This window comes from Stegastes partitus, unplaced genomic scaffold, assembly GCF_000690725.1.
Source record: "Stegastes partitus isolate 25-593 unplaced genomic scaffold, Stegastes_partitus-1.0.2 Scaffold4, whole genome shotgun sequence".
Lineage (NCBI taxonomy): Eukaryota > Metazoa > Chordata > Actinopteri > Pomacentridae > Stegastes > Stegastes partitus.
The window spans coordinates 1173013-1195310 of record NW_007577735.1 but is presented as its reverse complement, the minus strand read 5'-3'; the positions used below and the strand labels follow the sequence as shown (position 1 = coordinate 1195310).

Below are 22298 nucleotides of genomic sequence, written 5' to 3'. Positions count from 1 at the left end.
CTTTACGTACAAAACTAACAAGACTGATGCTTACAGATCATTTTATAGCCATGTCCATAGGTTAATTGTAAATTACGGGTGCAGTTTTATTTCAATAATCACATATTTTCTAGCTTGTGTGTTAACATGTGCATTCATATTTGCTGCATTGAGTTTCTAGGCCAGACTGCATAGTGGCGCAGCAAGAAGGTCGCCAGTTCACATCCCGGTTGGGCCACTGGGATCTTTCTGCGTGGAGTTTGCATGTTCTTCCCGTGCAGCGTGGGTTCTGTCCGGGTTCTCCGGCTTCCTCCCACACAGTCCAAAAACATGTTGAGGTTAACTGGTGATTCTAAGTTGTCCGTAGGTGTGAATGTGAGTGTGCTTGGTTGTCTGTCTATAAGTGTGGCCCTGTGATAGACTGCCGACGTGTCCCCTGCCTTCACCTTAAGTCACCTGGGATATAGATAATGGATGGATGGAGTTTCTAGGCCTGTGTTTTATAGTCTTTCTAAAGTGTTTGCTTTTTATTGTTCATAAGAGTGAATACTCCACTTGTCAACTTAGTAAAAATGCAATTTTTGAGAGGTGATACAGTTTTGAATTGTTTCACATTTAAGTGATATTGCACAGGGGTGTACTCAGTTTTCTTGTATACTGTATGTGCACAGAGATGAGGGGGACTCCAGCCCAATCTCATTTAGGCAGGAGAGGGCAGAGTGCCACCAGGAACCTCCACTCAGTTACACCTGAGGGGCCTCTGCTATGGAAGGAGGATATGCAGCTTTGCATACAAATCGCTGCTGGGAGCCATGTGGCTGCAACCTTACACAGGGGTGCAGAAACACTGGCTCCTGATTAACATGAAGGGTATCAACTCTGCTCTGCAAACATGTGTTAAAGACTGTGATTTTCTCTCTGAACGTTGTATCCATCACATGTGCTGTGGCGTCTGGAAACAGAGATGACATTCCATGACATTTCATGCGATCCATGTGTCATAAAGCTGACATAAAGGTTGACATACAGCTTACTTGACGATGGATTGACTGTCATAAACATTGATGGCACTACATAACAAATGATCCTAAATTTTCATGGCACTGTTGTGACATTGAACAATGTCGTCTCTGCAATCGAATCCAGAGCTCATTTTCCAAGCACTGACCTAAATCTTAGTAATGTCACTTCGACCAACATGTTATGATTGAATGACTCTGATCGTACGCTGTTTGTCATAAGAAGTCATTATACAGCATAAATATCATAATCAAACTGTTATTTGTAAAGCCTTTATCAGTGCCTCAAGGTCTGAGGAAATCATCTTTCAGGCTCTTTAGGATGCGATTCCCCTCCATAGCTGCACATTGTTATTAATTTAAGACAAAGACGCAATGCTTTCTCTGTTTTGTGCTACAGCAGCTCTTTTACAATTTCTTCTAATAACCCTTTTGATATATGGATTGGACATCAGTAAACACACTTCTGTATTCAGTTTTGTACAAAAACTTTGCCCAAAATAGTCGCTGTAGTAGCTTTATTTTACTGAGAAAGATAACATTGGACATCTTAAAATGAGAAAATAACGCAGATTTTGTGCGGCCCCACTTCTGTTTGTTCAAGTGTGTGTTTGTACACGTGCATATGTGTATGTGTGCCTCCAGCACAGGCCTGAAACTTAGGGCGAGCCAAGGAGATTGGTAGATTGGTCCCATCCTCATCCGTATGCATGGCTACACGTCCTCCAGAGCTCTTTTGTTTTTAATGATAACTGGTCCCATGCATTGTTTACTAAGATGACAGGTCTATTTTCCTCTGATTTATAGCACTGTGGCATTCAAGGAGATACTGTACTTATTACTTTAAACGCAGTATGCAAAAACAAGTCAAAGAGACAGGCAGAAAGAGGGAGGAGGGAGGGTGTGGACATAAATTAAGGGTCATTGTTCCCCTTCTGCTCTAGACCGAGCAGCTGTTTGTTGAGGTCTAGACAGAGACCTGAGAGCTGATCACCTTAGGAGGTCATTGCTGCGCTCAGCCCCGACTCACTTGGCTGCCAGGACTCTAGAGTGGAGGTGGTGGCATTGTCAAACTACCCTGTCAACTACATCTTTATATGTTGTTTTGTGTATTTTGGCAAGTGGGCGGGCTTCCTCTCCAGCTTCTTACATAAACAGTCAAGGGGAAACTCCCTCTGGTGGTTGAACAACAGTCTCACACACTTTATTGTGGCGATATAATGCCACTCCAACTAACCCTAACCCTTTCCTTCCCCAAATCTGCTGACTAGAAAACTGTGAAAAGACTGTACTGTATTTGTTTAGTTGTTTTTTTTTTACATCAACTTGAGTTATATAGGAATGCAATGGATGGGAGAGCGGTAAAGAGGAAGTAAAGGCATAGAGTAGGAAGTGGGATGTCATTGTTTTGACAGATTTAGTTACAGTAGCATAGAGATCAATTATTCAACAGAGGCATGCATGGTCGCAGGATTAATGGCGCGTGCAGCAGATAAATCAACCATTGGTCTCGAACCTCTCAGGGAGAGGGGAAACAGTACAAGACAAACATAGGAACGCGTTTGACGTTGGCATTTTATATCCATCCTTTACCATTAGTAACCTTGAGAATTCAAGAGAGAATGGGGACGGAGAGCACATCCAGCTACAAATAACCATACAGATTGGGGGATATAATGTCAAAAAATGTGCACATTATATCATCTTGAATGCCGATTTGGCTCTGAAGGACAGAAGTATCTCTCTGTCCTCAGACTGTGGAAGGATATAAAAAAGGAGGGCTGTAGTTGCTGTTGAGAGATTGAAACGCTGCTATATATTACAACCTCTGGAGACCTGTCGGCACTCCAACTTACTACCCCACCACCACCACCACCACCATCTCTGTGTCTGTCTCTATCTCTCTCTCCTCTTCTCTCTCATTCTCACTTTGACTTTGCTCTGGGTCCTTTTTTTTTTTTCCCCCTTTCTGCTTTACTGTTACATTTCTCATCACACCCCTTTTGTGTATTCAAACACTGCATCTATCCATGTTCTTGTCTGTCTGGCTGTACTTGTATTTGTATATATGCATGTGTGTGTGTGTGTGTGTGTGGGTGTGGGTGTGTGTGTGTGCGCATTTCTCTGCCTGATTGAATTTGCTACATTCAGACTCCCACCCCCCTCCGCCATCCTTGTCTGTTTTGGCTGCCAGGTTGTACCTGTCTAGTATTTCAGGTACGTTTTAGCCCATCTGTGTGCACCTATAATTCCCTTCCTCTATTTGTCTGCCTCCTTTATCTGTCTGTCTCCTTTATCTGTCTGCTCCCTAGCTGCTGCCCCAGCCCAAAACAGCCCTCATGGCCCTCCTTCTCATACAGTTGAAATCACATACCCTAGTCAGGCTCCCATCTTCAGACACTGAGCTTAGCCCAGCCAGAATGTCAAATCATTTCAGTTTCAGTCCCTTTTTTTTTTTTTTTTTCCCTCAGCGTGTTTGTTTCTATGAGCCCTTCATTCTCGCTTTTGCTTTATGTTAGTATTGCTTTATTTCTCTGTGCATCTTGTTCTCATGCACACTCGTTCACTGTATTTAATGTATTTTCTCTGTTTCTCCCTCCTCTCGGTGGTTATCTTCATACGTAGCGCTGGTGCACTGCTGTGTCCAGAAGTGTTTCTGTGAAGCCGGAGCTAACCTTTGCCTTCCAGATTAGAGTAATTGCAATTAATTAAGAGTGGAGAGAATATGGATGACTTTGGTCATATCAAAGGAGCAACAGTACACAGAGAGACATTTTGCATATGAGTGATGGTGGAAGAGGGAATAAAGGAGGGAGGGAGGGGGGTGGGGGGGGATGCCATGGTGGAAGTGGGAGGATCAAAGCAGAGGATGGTGGCAGAGTGCTGTCCCCTGCTGTGCGGCTCAGATAAAGACAGGTTAGCGCCACAGGTCTCCTCAGTGAGCGGGAACCAGGCACAAGGCCAGGAGAGATGCATGAACAAGCCAGCTTACAAACATCTCATAATAACTCAGGCAGAAGAAGCCCTTGAATTAAAGTGTCACTTTTCATTTGCTTTCCTTTCCCTCATTTTGGCTCACTGGCTGATTTTTTTCCTTCTCTTACGTTCTCTCTGACTCCCTCTCTCTTGTCTGCCTACATCACCCCCTTAACCATCCACCTCCCCCAATCACAATCTGCACATAATATGGACTCTTTCAGTTGCGTTCCCCACTGTCTTCATCACAGGGCTGCCTGGGGGCTCTCAGGCTCTTCCATCTGCCTGCTGTGTGTCTGCAGCTCTGCCTGTCTTTCTTTGCTTGTCTCTCTGTCTGTTTGTGGCAATCCCCATCTCTCCAAATCTGTCTTTTGTGTGTTTGGCTGTGTCTCTCTCTGTAGGGCTCTCCCTGCACGCGCGCACACACACACACACACACACACACATATAGGCACAAGCATAAGCGCTGGCAAAAATTTTTGGCTATGTGCTCTCTGACAGTGGAATTTAGACGGATTAATATTGCACGAAGAAAATGTTGTCTTGGGTCAACACTTGTTGAAAGCAGCAAACAAGAAGCAAAGTTAGCTTGGCATTCTGGCAACATTTTGTCAATCCTATGTGTGCCTCACCGTATCAGCCTGGTTATCTTTCGAGATCCAGAACACTCTTCTGTTTGCAGTGTGGTGCTATTGACCTTTTATAAACCCTGACGGACCGAGAGTGTGTGTGTGTGTGTGTGTGTTAACAGAAAAACAACTTCACGTCCAGGCTGTTTATTATTATTATTTTAAATTAACTTAGCTGACATATTGTTGAAGTCCCAGGTCTGCACAGGGAATATGGCATGAGTGGCAGCGTATACAGTCTGAAAAAGATTGCTGCTGTTTCCATAGTACCTCCATGATCGATTACATTACTGTCATTGTTCTCAATCCTGCTAATCCCATCGCTGAGCCCGGCTGTCCAAATTGGGTGTGCAGAGTTCTGCGGGTACAAAGGAGGGGTGAAGAGATTGGGTGTAGAAAAGAAGCTGATGAAGGTTGTTGCCATGCTCTGAAGTAGAGCACCATCTTCCCTGCAGTGTTGGGAGTGGATGGGGCAGCCATCAGTCTTTAATTGGGCACTGTGGGCCATAATAAAAAGATCTCAAAGTGGTGAAACAGAATGAGGGAGAATGCTGAAGATATACAGAGCAACACGGAGGGCCAAAGAATGGGGTGAACCTTGCGTGCTTTAATGCAGTGCGTATTGGCAGGTGTCGCTCTGCCTAATTTCACGCCTCCGTGAACGAATGTGCACCCAGACGATCGCCACTTCCAAGCCGCCTCTCTTTCTCCCTCACCCTCCCTCTAGTTTGGTCTCACTGCTTTAATGTATAATTGGTTTCAGTGATGTGTTTGTCCTTTCACATGACTGTGTGATTTGGCCTGTACAGAACATGGACTGTGGTTCCCCTGAAACCTGGAAGTGCATGCCTGGAAGGTCGATGACAGGCTAAATGTGCAGCATAAGCACTAAATAGAAGCACAGTGACAGTTAAGGAAGTGCGAGGGCCCACCTCTTCCATCTGTCACATCCAGGCCATATGATGAGGGATGATTTGATGCTTGTTCTTTTGCTTCTGTCAGTAATCCGGCCTGTTGGACTTCAGGCCAGTGGGTAGAGATGACGACAGGGGGGGTGAGTGGGTCACTTGATGCGGTGTATGTGTGTGTTTTTATGTCACATACTGGGTCTTTCAGAGGTTGATACAGAGACATCCTGTGGCAGCCGAGACGGAAACGAGTTCTGATCCTCAATGCCCTGACCGACTTCTCGCCTGACCCTCCGCCGCTCCTCAGACCTCCTCTCCCCATCCTCGCCCTCTTACCCTTTTCACCCTGCTCCTCTCTCTCTTACTCGTCCTTTACCCTATCCCCCCTCATCACCGTTCTTCCCTGCTCGCCCTTTCTCGCCCCTCCTTCCTGTAGTCTGTGTTTGTGTTGGGAAGATTAAGCTGCTCTGACAAAGCTGTGTTTACAAATATGCAGGCAGAGAAACAGGCCAAGCGACGCTGAATAGGAATAGAATACAAATTGCTTTTTTATCTCTCTTAGGGCCAGGGCGAGAGAAAATGTGTTTGCGATTGTTGCTCCTCCGCCTGTGAAGGATAAAGCCTCAGTACTGGGTTTGGGCTCCCTGTTAGCATTCATTCTATCCTCTCCTCTCTCTGTCTCTCTCTCTGTGTCTCTCTGTCCTCCCACTCCCTTTCTTCCCCCCATGCTCTTTCTCCTCTTTGTCTACTCCACACGCTCTGTCTCTTTCTCCCCAGCAGGAATTTTTTTTTCTTGCTGTTTCCTTGGTAATCATATCTCCTCTCCTCTCCTTTCTTCTTTCCTCCCTAACTCTCTCATGTCTCCTTGATGTGTGCTCCTCTCCTTCTATATGTGCAGCACTCCCTCTCCCCCTCACCTCGTTACCTCAATAATTTCCTCCATCCCCCCTTTGTATGTTTCTATACAAGCTGAATATTTTTCTCTGACACTCACTCTCTCTGTCTTTCTTTCCATCCATCTATTCTTTTTTTTTTTCTTCCCTCTCTCCTCCACTCAGTAGGACTTGTCATGATTTACAGTCTCTCTCAGCTCCTCCTTGCTGACACCGGAGATATTAGAAATTTGGAGTGCCTATAGATCACAGCAGGGGGAGAAGGCGTGAGCCTCTGCTAATCAGCCCTAACAGAACTGTGCAGCATTACAAATCTGGGCTCTCTCTTACAATTAGGCAGCATGTCTGCCTGGCGTAACCCACAGCGGGGAAGCTGAGTCTGTGATGTCATCTTCAGCAGGTCTCCGCCGTGTGTGTATTTTAGGGGGAAAACAGTGGGTTGGATGTTTGCTCTCATTAATGCAGAGGACGTGCTCCCCTTCTCCACACAGTGGCACTTTTATCCTTACCTCAGCTAACACAAGCAAAGGTTAATAGGCGGTCATACGGACTCAAACTATGCTGTCTATGTTTGATGCATCGTAATGTCTGATAATATGATGCTGCCATTAATATATTATTTAAATAAGGACATTGCCAGCATTTGAGGACAGTGTTGATTTTTATTGAATTCCGTTTTTGTTTCGCCGTTCACTTAGTGCACATAGTTACATCTGTAGCTCGAGGTACAGGGGAATACAAATCCATGTTCTCTGTTGATATCATTTTGGCCGTTGTCCAGCACATGCATTTGGGTTTGACTAAGCACAATGAAGAGACCAAGTACGGGAAAGTCTTCTTCGACTCAGCTGTTTCCTACCCACTAAAAATGACAGCTAAAACATGACCTCTGACCTCGCGTCTTTAAACTGTGGCTCAATAACCTGATTGCTGTATCCATTACTCCACTTTTAATGGAATGAAGTGGCTGTCATGGTCGACAGCGCCGGGGCTTGTGATGCAAACAGATGCTCATTACTCTTTTTTTCTGCAAGACATTTTTACATGTCTGTTCTAGACAGGCAATCTAGAGGTCAGCTCAAAGGTTCGGTGATAAGGAAGTGGTGTCTTCAGATAATGACTGGTTTCCATTTGCCATGTTACCTTTTACACATACACTTAACATCCATTTGTTAACTGCCATGCCTCACATTCCCACAATTTCCTGACCTTACACAGACTTGTAAGCAAACCTATTTTGCTTTGTAAAAACACAAATTCTCAAGACAGCCTATTAGCATTTCAAAAATAAAGGCATGACTTGAGCTAATTTAATCTGTAAGAAGGCCACTTTCTTACATGTGCAACAAAGTCATGCGAGGAGAGGAGAAAGATCAGGAAAAAAAAAAAAGAAAGCCATGAGGAAAGTGGAAAGAGAACGTGTGTTACCGTTGCATGTGTAGGCCTCTTCTCATACTGTGGGTACTATAGAAACACAGTTTGACTTTTGAGAAGCTGACAGAAGCGCTGCAAGGTTTACTGAGCTTTCTTTTGTTGACAGGCATCAATGTGTTGACTGCTGTAGTAGGCTGAGGTCAAGGCAAGACCTCGACTGGCTCTTTGTGAAGTATAAAAAACAGCCTGATATATTCACTCTTCCAGCCATTTCACCTCTCTTTTTGTGTAAAGGTTTTCAGCATTCTTGTTTGGCTTACTTTAAGTGAATAGGCCTTTATGCAGCACTGCATTCAGAATAGTTGTTGCTACAGTAACAAAACTGGACAAGGTTTGTTTATTTGGTGTGCTTTTAATATGTATGTATCTTCCTCCATTTGCAGCAGGATCATGTTAACTGAAATATAGGATACATTTGCCAATGCAGCACTCAGAGTTACGCCTGTAAAACCCATATAGTACGTTGCATTATATTATACTGTTTGGTTTTTCACAATTTTATGTCATGTGTTTGTGGCAGATTTTTTGTATACACTTGTGCCCCTGTGGGCTATTGACACAAGCTGCATATCTGTGTTTGCGTCAGCGTGTCTTGTACACATGCAGCATGATTACTTATATGTAAAACTATATTTCTATATCTGTAGGTGAATTATTGTTTGTTGCAGCATGACTTGGCATACACTAAAGCGCATAGCTGTAGTTGCACTTCTGTGTATTTGTGCCTTTGTGTGTCGGAGTATGGTGGCATGCCGTAGGCCCCATGCCACCCCTCCATCCCATTAGCTGAGCCCAGCCCCTGCCTGTGTCTGCTTTAACCTTGGCAAGCAGGCTGGAGGAGAGGGAAAGTAATTCTAACCTTAAAAACCTGCTGATTAAAGCTAGTTTGGTGGAATTCGATTCCACTTAATGCCTTTGGCCGTGAGCCCAGCTGGCTAGCATTAGCATCAACAGACACTGTGTCTTCAGTCAGGGAGACAGACGTGCATGGGCATGTGCATGAGCTTCCTCTGGCATGTGCAAAAGCGTAGCTGTAAACTCTATATCCCCTTGTCTATCTTTTTGTCTCTCCATTCCTCTTGTCTCTCGTCCTATTCTCCCTGTTCTTCTATATCCAAATTCATCACCAGAGTTTTCCTTCCTCAAATGTCTTTCCTCTCTTTTGTCTTGAATTTCTTGTTTTCCTGAGCCTCGGGAGTGAAACAAGACGGAATCAGAGTATTCAGTGTTGCAAGTGGTCAGGGGTTTCTTTCTAACTGCCTCAGTCCTGTTATTGTTTTCCTCTTGAACTTGATGTATAGCTGTGTTTACACGTCCAGCGTGGCTAATTAATTCTCCTCTTCAGGGCCTGTTTATCAACTGTTTGTGTTTATTTTACAATGAGTATGCTATTTTTAGAGACAGTCATTTCCATAACACATGCATTTTTCCAGAGCATCATTTGTTTTGCTTTGTTGAGGAATTTAGGTTTGTTTTCCATTTTTCCCTTCAGCTCGGGTGCTGCCTGCCAATTCATTTTGTAGCCCGCTCAGTTTTGACTGATTTAGAGGCTGCAGCTGGTCCAACGGAAAGGACTGGGGAGATAAATCTAAGCCTCTTTTGATTTATTATGTATAATGTCTCATCAACCGTTGCTTAAGTCTTCAGATGCACTCAAGAATTACACTGTTACAATTTTACTAGTTGTGGCTTATTTAAAGGCACATAAGCAAGAAGAATCTTAATAGAGATAGCAGTAGCTGGGATAAAAACCACCATCATTGTGCCAGTGCCATACCAGAGCTGTGTATTTCTCTCTGAATCCAAAATGCAAGCGATATACTGTATATTATGGGCATTCTGGGCATAGTGCCATCCTACCAGACACTATAGATAATTTGATTCCTGCTGAACGACTGGGAGAGAGCAGAGCAGAGTGGCTGACTGTAAAGAAGGCAGGTGAAATGCAGAGCATTACGGTATCAGTCGAAAATGAGCTCATCCTCCAAACTGGAAGTGGCACTTTTCAGCCCTAAGTCATCTAATCACATCTGTATAGAGCCAGAAATCGTTGGCTGATCAATAGTCATCATGGATGCTGTCAATGGCCAGGGTAGTTTGAATTTTGCATGGTCCATGAATCTCTATTGAGTATGGATTTTGCGCTCCTGCCACGGATGGGGTTTGATAGTACTGCCTGATTGGCTGCTGTGTGAGCTCTATTTATGCTACTGTGCCCCAGGCTGAATCACCTGCCCCAGGCATCTATGTGAACAGACATATGCAAACATGCACGCAAACAGAAGTACACACACGCACAAAATGATACATTCCATCTAATGAAGCAGTGAGCCAGAAGTGACTTTACCAGGTGGATATCCATGTCAACAACTGTATAATAGTGCAAAGCAAGTCATTCGATACAGCGAGACCTGCAAAATTTTTATGAGACCCGACTGCAGATTATTCATATCCAAAGTGGTGATATGTATGAACAAATGTCAGCAAGTAAAACATTAGAGGACACATGAGTCATGCATGAGTCTGTTATAAAACTATCCTTGAAAGAGGTGGCTGGACATGACACCAGACAGCTGGACAGGGGAAATGTATCTTAAAAAGTTATCAGCAAAAGAGTTCTTAACAAAACACCAGGCAAGTTATCCATGTATATGCATATTCCTGTGTCTGAGTAAGGGGGTGTGTGTGCATGTGTGCTCTTCCCAGTGGGGCTGACAATCCAACAGAAAGACAAATGTGTGGCAGCCTCTGACAGTAGGACGTTTGCATCACGGCAGGAAAACAGCAAATTGCCAACATAAATAAGGTGCCACGCTCTGATTAGGACTGTCTTCACACATCATTATGGTCTAATGAGAGAGTTTCCCCTCTCTCTCAGTCTCACTATAACTGTGTGTCTGCTTGCCAGTTTTGCCTTCACAGACTTTGCATTTTACAAGCCCATCTCTCGCTGTGCCTGACACCTGTCAGCCATGATGGATGAATGTAAGTGAGGTGTCGCCAGGGCAACAGGCAGGCCAGGGGCAGTGGTGGCCTCCAGAGGTAGGACAGGTAGCCAGTGGCAGCTCTGCCTTTATATCTGAAGGCTTTATTTAAGACAAACTGTCTGCCCGGTTTGCCTTGTGTGAACTGCGATCCGGCTCTGCTCTGGATGACACCCTTAGGGGGGCAGAGGGGTGGGGGTTGAGGGGTGGACGGGAGGGGGGGGTTCGGTCCAGGCTATAATACATTGGGTCATGCCAGCATTTCATTGCCTTGGCCGCTTGCTTGAGTGACAACACCAAATAAATTTGCTGCATCAGTGTCTGACTTTGGAGGACACACGCCGCTGTAACTCTTTTTTCCTGCTGTCCGCAGTGACAGCACATGAATACATTATGGACACGCTACTTGTGAATTCTTCTATAAACTGTTTGGTATCATTCTTCTGCTGTGTCTCATTTGCACACACAACAGCATACCAATAACACCATCTTTTGTGTGTCACTGTGTGTGTGTGCTCACACGTGAATGCACGCGTGTTTGTGCACATGTACCTCTGTGTATCATGTTGCACTGTATTTGTATCAGAGTGCAAAAGCTCTTAGAAATTACACACTAGGAAACCACACTTTTCAGGAGAGGCTGTGTGTGTGTATGTGTGTGTGTAATTATGGTTTAATTGCTTGCCCTGTGATGTGCTGTCATCTGTCACAGCCCAAAGACAGCAAATAATGGTTCTGCTGCCGTCACTTTGTCACCCAGACGCTCGGCATGCAGAAAGCAGCAGAAACACCAGTAACTGATATGCGTCTTGAATTACTGATAAGCGCTCATGTATGATGAGCTTTGTGTATATGGGCGTGCTTGTGCTCCAAAAAGTATCTTGGTCTGCCTTTGTATCTTGGTCTATTGTGATTGTTTGTGTAAGTGCGTGTAAAACTGTGCATGAGTGCAACAGTATGTGTCTGTTTTGTGTGAATATTTATGTGTTTATGAGTGGGTGTGATTTTGTGCTTAAGAGCTCAATGTCTTATTGTGTGCATGCGCGTGCGTGTGTGTGTATGTGTGTATGAGAGAGGGAGAGAGTGGATTGGTTGGAATGTTACAGGAGAGTGAGGGTTCACAAGCTTACGTGTGCGTGCAAATGTGTTTGATGCCTACTGTATATCGGCACTGACAGGTGCAACAGTTGTGTTATGCTTTAAGCTGCTTGTTTGTCTGGCACGCTGCTTTGTGTGGTTGAGAAATGGAGTAAACAGAGGGAAAGGAAAGCAGCCTGGGGGCTAATTTATTCACTCCCCAGTCGCCCTAGTCACAGAGGCCTGTTGCACCGGCCCACCTGTCAATCGTGCGGATCATGCCATAGCGTTATACCATCCAACTGCACAGCCACACACCACAGCTGACTCTCAGCGGGCCAAGCTCTTTAGGCTAGAGCAGCATTAACCATGATATATTAATAAATGCTCTGTAATCTGAATTAACAAGACAGTGAGTTCTCTTAGCACACAAGCAGCATTTAAAAGTCTGCCATTTTTGGTGTGCTGTGACAGTGAATGCGAAGGGAGAGTTGTGTCAGCGTCGGTGTTAAAATTCTTAAAAGTATCGAAAAGACAGAATGTTGGCATTTCTGTTTGTGAGCACCTTTCACAAATCTGTTGCAGCACATGACTGTAGTGAAATGCATAAACAGTTTAACGCCTTATAGACCAGTGTACTTTATTGCATCACTAATCCCTAGAGAGAGCACAGTACAGTTTATGACATAAATACTCACAAAACAGCACAGTGGAAATGTATGAGTCGGTCGCTGTTGTAGTTGACTGTAGTAATGTGATGTTCAATTCACTGTGGGTGTGGGAGGAAGTGTCTGTCCGTTGCCAGCGTAGAGTAATGGATGGCAGAGCTATGGGTGTGGGAGGAGGCATACATCCTATTTCAGACAGCTGTAATGGATGAGAGTACAGCAAAAAAAAATAAGAACAGGAGGCAGTCTGCATGGGTTCACTCTCTCAAACTCTCACACGCAGAGTTTGGTAGTATTGAAATCAGCGCACAATAGATGTGAATAGAACAATAGAACACCTGGAGAAACAGTCAGAGCTGATGTGACTCTTGTTTGTGAATTGGTGCTAGGACTCGTATGTATGAATGTGTTGGATACACACAGCCACGTAAATGCATTTGTACACCTGTGTGAGGTGTTTTTTTTGTTAGTTCTTTTTTATTTAGATATGCAATGTGTCTTTTCATCCATGTGGCCAGTCTGTGTGGCTGTGGTGCTCCAGTATAGTTAATCAAGACGATCTGATATTGGCAAATAAGTGTTTATACAGACTCACCTCCTCCGCGGGCCCTGCTCTTTTTTTTTTTTTTTTAACTGGGTTTATTTAAACAAGACGAGCACATAACACACTTCAAGGCACCTATTTATCACATGGTCCTCCGAGCAATGTGGTTCAATGTCCTCCCATATACTGTCACCCTACCTCTCTCCCTCCCCCCACCCTGGCCCGATTTCACCACTGCCTTCCCGCTCGCACAGCTCCCCTGGAAACCCGGTTAAACTTATTGAATATATACAACTGCTGAAGAGTTAAGCTGTGTCAGTATGTGCATTTGCGAGTGTTACAGTAAGCGTGGGTGCCCGTGTGCATATGTACACTCTGACTAACTGCGTATATATCATGCCAGCTGGGATTTTTCCTGATTTCTAATCAAACATTGATACCGAAGAGGCTTGGCGTGAAGCTCAGCTCCCTCAACCTGCTTATTTGCTTTATTCTTGTAAGAGCCAGGCTTCCCGTCTTAAGAGCAATCCACCTTCCCCTTCGCCTTTCTCCAATATCGTATCGCACAAAATTGCAGCCCATGTCGTGGTTGGTGAGGGTTAGACAAGGGTAGAGCAGTGTAAACTCTTCTTGCTGTGGTAAACAAGCACAAGCTCATTCATCCCTCTAGGTCACCTGGGAGCCAGGGCCGTGAGTCTCCCAGAGAAGGATTGAGCAGGATGGAGGATGGAAGGAGGATAAGTGCTGCCTTGCTCCTGTTCCTCAGTGCATGGTGCTTTGCCTCTGCTGAAGGCTGGTGAAAAATGTCTCCTGGCCCCTCTGCCAGATACCAGGAGGTGTTATCAGGCCTGCCTAGCTCTACGAGCTCTAACGAGGCCCCAGGCACAGTATTATCTGTTTACGATAAGGATATTAATAACACTGTGCTTTTAGTTATGTGCTGGGGTGCCCTGTGGGGTGACGGAGGGGGGGTGGTTGGAATAAGGAGCTCCTGAATCATTCTGTCAGAGGCTTTTTCCAAGCAGGACAGGATATAAGTGGAAAAGAGGAAAGAAAAGGAAGGAAGGAGTCATATGGTGATGCTGGGACAGTGCTGAGATGTTTACTGGTTAACCTCATTCACTTTTTTTTCCTTCCAGGTCACTGTCTTTGTTTTTAAGAACAATAGCTTGACCATCTGCCAGCAGGTCCGTGTGGGACTTATCATACAGGGGAAAGAGGTCGGGGGTTCAAAGGTCACAGCTGTCATGGTCAGCGAAGAGGTCAGAGTATTTCCTGCACTTTACTGTAGTGTAATGTCCTCTTTCTGTCCCTCTTTCTCTTCTACCTTTTAGTGTCTGTATGGCTGCTACGTCCACTCCTCCATCATCCCCACCTTCCACCGTAGGTGCTACTGGCTGCTCCAGGTAAGAACTCCTCTTCTCCTCCTTTGCACTTCACCACGCTTTAGTTTACTCACAGACTCTCCCCTGCCTATCCTGAAGAACTTGAATGAGCTGCATGATATCAGTTTCCATTAAACCGAAGCATTTTCTTCTGACAGCCAGCAGGCAGACATCAACCTATCCCTCCACCACCTCCCTCTCTCTCCTCTCTTTTCTCTCCCCAGCCTCCATTTCCCCTTATCTTTCCCAGTCATTCACTTTTCTGATGGCATTGCCCATACACGCCGTCCAGCACGAGGACGGTATCTCAGTCTGCTAAAAGCTTTGCCATCTCCCCTGTCTAACAGCCACAGTGATGGGCAGTAAAAGCATGATGGAAGAGGTTCCCTGTACAGTATAGTGTGCTTACTGTGGGTCGTCAAGTCTGCAGGCTGAGAGTGGCTGTAAATAGTAGTCCTTTGATCACCTACCCAATACATCTCATCAGTCTCGTTTAGCATGGCAGCCATTATTGTTGGAAGGTGCCTGATACAGCCATTCACACACACAGTTTTAGGGGAGCATAAAGCACATGCACAGAGACTAAGGGTTTGTGGAGCCTCTATTATTTTTCTCTATCTCTCTATCTAGCTATCCAACTGTGGTTCTGTGTCTTGAATACAGTATATTATGGGATAAAATATGTGAAGATAAAGTATCTTTGGGATGAATACACTTTGGCTGCTGTGCCTGTAATATAATTTCTCTAAGTTATAATTTCTGACAAGAATTGTCGAGTCTCAACATCCCTGTTGTACTGAATAGACCCAGAAGACGTATCCATTTGCAGTCTAACAAACTCCCCATTCGGTTGAATGTTGGTGAAACAGGGGAGCAGACCGCTAGCGAAAAGACAAAAGAGAAAAACTGGCCTTAACAATGCTTAAATACTAATCAAAATAATTAGTGTTCCCACAGCAAACAAAAGCTGTCAAACAAATGTTTATTCCTCTCTCGCGCTATGTTGGCACTGTGTGTGACAGGCAGTAATAACAACTCTAGCAGACAAAAAGCAGGCGTCTCCCTGTCTCTTCTGACTTCAATCAGCAAAGCCACTTAGGTTGTTTTCACTTAAATATATTTTCCAAATGATTAGAGGTACAGAATATCATTAAAAAAGTCCAAGTAATCTGGTGTTGATTTACTGGAGTCGGTGGTATTGAGGACTCCTTTAAAGAAAAGATCCATATATTTTCTATTGTTATGCTTTACTTATATGTCCACATGTATACTGAAATAGTTACTGGCTGCTGTAATCATTCTCTCTCTCCATACTGGCTGAAATCCCCTCCTATAATCATTTAAATCTAAGTGATTGTGGACAAAATGCAGTTTAAGCTGAAACTAGCGTAAAGCATCAACTTAAGTGGTTAATATCAAAGGTTACGATTGTGATCTTTATTTTTGGTCGAAAATTCCTGTTGTAGGTTTTCACGGTTTCCCTAGTGAACTGTAATGTTAGGATAGTAATACAAAAAGGGAGTTTTCTATTGAATGCTGTGATTTTGTGAGACATCCACTTGACTACTCTGGGCTGCCCAATCCTCATTTTAGCTTCAGTTGAACTTTCAAATACACATTTGCACAGAGCAAGGAGTGTGGATTTTGTCTCCCACCACTGACATGGAATTGTAAGAACAAGGGATCTCTTTAGGGCCAGTATAGAGAGGAAGAACATTTTCAAAGATGGAAACTGCTTCAACTTACATATGGACATGATGATATTGTTTTACGACAGGCTTGAATAATCTGAACCCATCTTTTTTCTATCCTTCTACTGAGTCAAACTCTGCCGTAAAGTAACATGACTGGGGTGAAACATGGGAACATGTCCAGTGAGAGTCACCTGAAGTTACTCTTGACACATACACAACAAAGGGACACATGGACAATCAGAAAACGTGCACACACTCTATACAGAGAGCAAGTAACATAGAGCTGGGGTCAGACTGGGTCACTCAGTTTTTAAAACTGCAACCTTCATTTCCAGCCTCTCTCTGTGCCAGCTGCAAGATACACACACACACACACACACACACACACACATAAACACATAAACACTCATCAAACTTTGAGGAGTTCACTGACTCAACTTTTCTTTCCTATTACTGGAGAGCAGCAACTGAGGACAACTGGTTAGTGAATCCTTTGCCCTACACCTCTCACACGGCTCAGCAGATCTTCTTACATCTCCAAGCTACATGTGTGCAACTAAAACATCCGCTCATTCAAAGATAAGAGTGCCTTCTGCTGCCAAACAAAAACATGTATTTGCAACCATGTATTTTCTTTGGCACCGAGCATTCCTGGAGCCCCAGATTTACATCTCTTTTCAGGCGGTTTATTGCAGACCATCTGTGCTGACAAGAAACCACAGTCATGGTGATACCAGAGGTAAAGGATTACACCTCAGTCCGTATCTCTGCAGATGCAGATAGACCTTCTGCACCTCTGTCTCTTCAAGCCACTTTCCGTCAGACAACTGACAGTCCGCCTGGTTACAGTCTCTTTCTTCTTCTTCTCCCTCTCACTTTTTCCACCTTCCTCGAGTCTCTGAACCCTCTGTCCCTGACTCCCTGTGTACCATTTGCTGTGTCCATATGAGATTTGCAGGCAGTACTCTGTCAACAGCAGAGCAGCAAGGAGACTGGAGCTCCCAGAGCGGCAACAGGGAAAGGTCACCAGTGAGTGAAAAATGTAAATATTCAGCCATCCAGCGGCCACAGTCACGGAGAGACAGGGATGAAAATAACTCCTATTACACAGCACCAACAGGGAGGGAACACAAAGGACAGAGAGGGTAGAGGCAGACTGTGAATGAGAGTGAGATGGACACAACTTTTAAAAAGTTAGGATAAAAAAATAATAAAATAAAAAAAACACTGAAGGGAGAGTTGGAGAGAAAGATGGATTTAAAGATTTGAAGTAGAAAAAAAAAAGAATGGAATAGGGAGAAAGGGGACAGTGTGTATATGTGGGTATTTTTTGGATATATGTGTGACAGTGCAAGAAAGCCTAAAAGCAAGAAAGTCAGGCAAAGTGAGGTTGGTGCAAGGTGTTTTAGGGAGAGGGCTTTAGCCAGTGGGTGTGTGCCTCTTTATCTACTCTTTATCCACTCTTTATTGAGTCAAAGCCTGGGTAATGAGACAGGGGACAGGAATAAAGACCTGTGAGGGGGGTCTTCTCTCACTCCATTCATTTTCTTTTGTTCTTTTCACCTCTCACTCTCAATCTGCTCATCCCCGCCACACTACCTCCACCTCTCTATGGCATTAGACCACTTCAGAATGTCTGGCCCATCCCCGCAAATGGCTGAGACTGAAGAAAAGTACCACCGCAGTTATCTGGGGTTGCAAACAATGAATCCAAATTGCTGCTGAGACAGGGAGCTGCCCAGAGCGGACTGTGTGGGTTTTTTACTTACAAAAAAGTTCCAATTTCAGTGGATTTGGAGGGAAAAAAAAAAAATTGGGCTATGTGTTGTTCCGTGGTGTATTTTCGACACTGCCAAAAAAAAAGAAAAATACTCACAAAGTCTGCAACTCATCACAAACATTCTAGCACTATGTCTACTCTTTAAATGCTGTTACTTATATTTACTATCATATCTAAATTTGCTTATGCGCAGTCTTTCCACGTCCAAGCTACCGTGACACACATACACAGACAGAAAGACACACACTCATTGATGCAAAGGATCTTGCTTGTCCTGGTGGCACAGATTGATTCTATTGCTCCGTGTCCCCTTCTCTTGTTTAGTGCTAATCGAATGTAATTCCCTGCTTGTGCCTCTCCATCAAATCAGACAGTGGAGTTTGTGCTGGCCGGCGGGGGCACAGAGGTGGGGATAATTATGATATTAATACGGAGGGGGTCTGAGGGGAAACTTCATTTGTCCTGCTGCCTGCCACGAACACAGAGAGGGGTCAATAGCCTCTCCCGCTTTTCCTACTTTAAAGAGGAGGAAAGGGATGAGATAATGAAATGACTAGTAAGGCAGGAGGGAATGCTGACGACCTTGTTTCTTCACAGCTATCACTTTCTCCCTCTTACCTTCCTCAGCTTAGGCCACTGCTCTAGTCTCTGTCTCACATGAATACATTATTAATATCATCATTCACTGCAGTTACATTTTTCTTATTACATTAGTCCTTCAGAGTATAATGACTTTGGAACCACTTGAATTAGTGTTATGTAGGAAAATGAGTTGTCACTGTTGTCCCTGTGATCATTTCAGCGCTATTAGACAGTATTTCAGAAATTTTAATTTATGGAATAATTCAAAGGTTACTTAATTGGACAGGCATAGTGATAACTTTGTGATTAAAGAGAAGTCTGAGCGGTGTAGGCTCTGCGGCGCTGTCCGTGGTGCTGAAACCTACTTTGCTTCAGCCTTTCTGTCTGTTCACCACATCACGGCTCTTTTAAAACTTTTTTTTTTTGCCCTTCCTCCTTTTTGGCTCTGTTGATTTATCAAAATCAACTCAGCGCTTTTGAACTCCCATGCTACTCACCTCCCATAACAAGCTCACCAATCTCTACAGATCAATACATCTGGCCAATGCTGTCAGCAGATCATGTGCAGGGGCCAAACACATGTACTCGTCGTGTCTCGCGCATCGGCATCAGTCAGGACAGAGGCCTCTCGCACTCTGGTTAATTGAATGGGAAATGTTGAGTAGCTCCTTTGCTGTGCTGATCCATCGGTCGGTGTGCAAGCAGGATACAGTAGCTCCAGAGCGGACATGCCTGCAGGCTAAAGGCAGACAGATGGATTCTTTATATCTACCAGAGTCCTCTATTCATTCGGATCAGTTTAGTTGCCTCTGTGTTGAGCACTGGGAGACAGGTGCCGGATTCAGAGTGGCTCAGGTGATGTGTGATGACGGAGCAGAGCTGTCAGGTCCAGATTCACATCAGATACGTCCAGACTATGCAAGGCTACATAATGAATATTTCACTGAGATAAATCATGGATGAGCCTGGGCACCGTTCTGTTGATTTCACTGAGAGGGTAGAGAGTCAGGAAAACCTGGTGAGGGTTTGACTGGCTGTCTACAACCTCAGGGCAAACGGAGGCAGTAGAAATATAATTGCCTTTAGCTATGCAGGCTGTTGTTTGTATCAAATGGAAATGCACCTCTACAGAGTATGCACTCAGATTTAGAGCATATGAATTTGACTTCACCACCTGACATTACTGTTCAATTCAAAACCCCGACACTGGACTGGCAGGAGAACAGGTGGCAGTATATGCAGTGGGAGTGTGTGTCTGTGTATCTGTCAGCATCTGCACATGCTTGTCTTTTCGTGTGTGTGTGTGTGTGTGTGTGTGTGTTTGTGTGTCAGACTTTGCTGCTCTGTTACTGCACTATGGTGGGAGACCGTGGTGCTCTCGGCAGCATGCTGCTGCTGGCAGGCCCCCACTCTCTCTGCCATGAGGAGAACAGCTGCTTCACGAGCATGTCGGGGTGTGAGCCACATCCCCGTGGCCCCCCTCATCTCCTTCACTTCTCCTCCTCCTCTTGTGCAGTCATACAGACACGGTGCGTCTGACATTAACCCTCTCCATCCCCGACACTCATAAACATTCAAATAAGTCTCCCTCCCGCCTATCAACTTTTCTTTCTAGATCTCTGAGCACATCTGCTACTTTAAGTTTCAACTCTGAGAGAAAATACTTCTAAGTTGGTCTCTGCCCAAAACAGTGACACTGGGGCTTCTGACCTCTAAACAAATTGAAGGTTACTCTGGTGCTTAATTAATGGCCCCTGCTGGAGCGCTCTCTCCCCATACGATGAAAGGGAGAGAAGTTGAGCTAAACCCCAGAGGCACACTGAGCCTCCTCTCCTCCTGGCAGACTGATCTGTTCCTCAGTGCCTGCGACCTTTTCTCTAGGCCCGTCGCCTGGCCCACCAGCACGGCCAATTATCACAAATCCCCCGCCGCATTTGTCTTGCCATTTTCACTTTGCAGCCAAAGAGGCGTGCGTGGCCATAGACTCATACAGCCCCCTAACCAGCTTTAGCCCAGACAGAGAAACAGAGGCCCACAACAGGTATGTGGTGCTTAAATAATTCAGTTATCGTGAAAGGTTAGGGCTCCGTCAGTAAGGCGAATTGACATTCATCTTGCTCAAGAGTCATGCACCCGCTTTCAGAAGGAGTAGCCACCGACGTGTTTACATTTTGCCACTTGAAGATTGTTATTGACACCAATATTTTGCATGTTTTTCTTCTTTGCTCTCTGTCCACTGGCGAGCTCAAATGAGCACAGAGAACCGGCTCGCTAACCAGAGCGGGAGGCAGAGTCTGAGATTATAATAACTGCAGCACTGCACACTTGTTGAGAGTATTGCAACAAACTGTGATCTTGATTTGATATTATCCTCTGTGTTGTACTTGATGAGCTTTCTCTTCAGCAACCCTTTGCTGCCTCTCCCATATTAGATAATAAGAGCTCCCTGGGCATTGTGTCACCGGCCAGGCTTGTTTGTGTTGTAGCGGAGATCAATGGATCCACAGTAAGTCTATCCTGTGCCATGCCAGTCCTCACTCGTGTCAAGCCCTGGGTCTGCCCATGTCACTTTGCAGGCTCAGGCATGATGGCAGAAGTGTGCGCGCATCTCCCAGCTTCCCAGAGAGCACTGGTCACAGCTAATGACCAGAACTGTCTGATTTGTCCTGCCCTGATTACTCCTCTGAGCCCCAATTAGCCGTGGATGAGGGCTGACATCCCGACACGATCACTTGGACGTGTCATAGAGGGGAAGATGTGCCAGGAAAAGAAAGGATGGAGGTAGAAGGGGGGGGTAGAAGACAGGGAAATGTATGTTAAAGACAAAGAGTAGCAAAGAGGAATTGGTATGAAAGCTCTGTTAATATAAGGCCACAGTCATTCACTCTCCATTCAGTCAGATATCGATCTCAATTCCCCTTTAACCAGCTACCACTCATCAACATACAAACCAACAGCTCTGATTGCAATTTCTATAATTGGCAATTTTCATTGTGAAAAACTGTCTATCTAAGGGTGTTAGCTGCATCTGGTCTGAGACAGCTTGATTTCTCTGTGGGCCAGGGATGAAGAGACTAAGGCCTGTTTGTGGAAAAAATATAAGAAAAAGATAAAGTATTCGGCCAATGTGATCGAATCAATTTGCAAGCTGAAGTGAATAGTCAAGTCCGGGGAGCCTCAAAGGTATCTTATTATGGCTAAAAACAATGCCATTTCTTTCCCTAATTGACAATAACAATCTCTGTTATGAGCATTGTCATCTGTATGCGTCCTTTTAAATATTCCTCCGTTTTCTTTTCGCCCCTGCCTTCTGTTCTGGTTGGATTCCCCACCCCCATCCCACAGTTCTGTCTTTATTTTTCTCTGCCACTGTGTCTCCCCAGGATTGCTGAGCTATCTCCCCTCTGCAAGTTTTGAGAAAAAATCTCTCTCTTTTTTTTTGGCCTGCACTCATTCTCTCTCAGTAGGGGGCAGTGGAAAAGTAACTACAAGGGCACATAAAGCCTTCAGAGTCAAACCAGAGTTCTTTTAGTCTTTTTTGATCTGAGTAGATGTCATATTGAACGCACACGCACACACACCCTTCAGTGGAATGGCTCTGCTCCTATCTCTGTCTGCTCTCCCATCTCAAAACACACCCACGCAAACCTGAGAAGACACAGAGGTTGAGAGGAGGAGGAGGGAGGAAGAGAGAGAGCAGGAGATAGAGAGAGAGAGAGAGAGAGAGAGAGAGAGAGAGAGAGAGA

At 44.8% G+C, this 22298-nt stretch overlaps 1 protein-coding gene across 1 annotated transcript in view; it reads left to right on the top strand.

The window, feature by feature from the left end:
• camta1a (calmodulin binding transcription activator 1a) overlaps nt 1-22298 on the top strand; it is a 282405-nt gene that overhangs the window by 209703 nt on the left and 50404 nt on the right. Inside the window, exon 6 of the mRNA XM_008278556.1 lies at nt 14446-14517. Coding sequence (XP_008276778.1) covers nt 14446-14517 — 72 coding nt within the window. The remainder of the gene's footprint in view (nt 1-14445; nt 14518-22298) is intronic.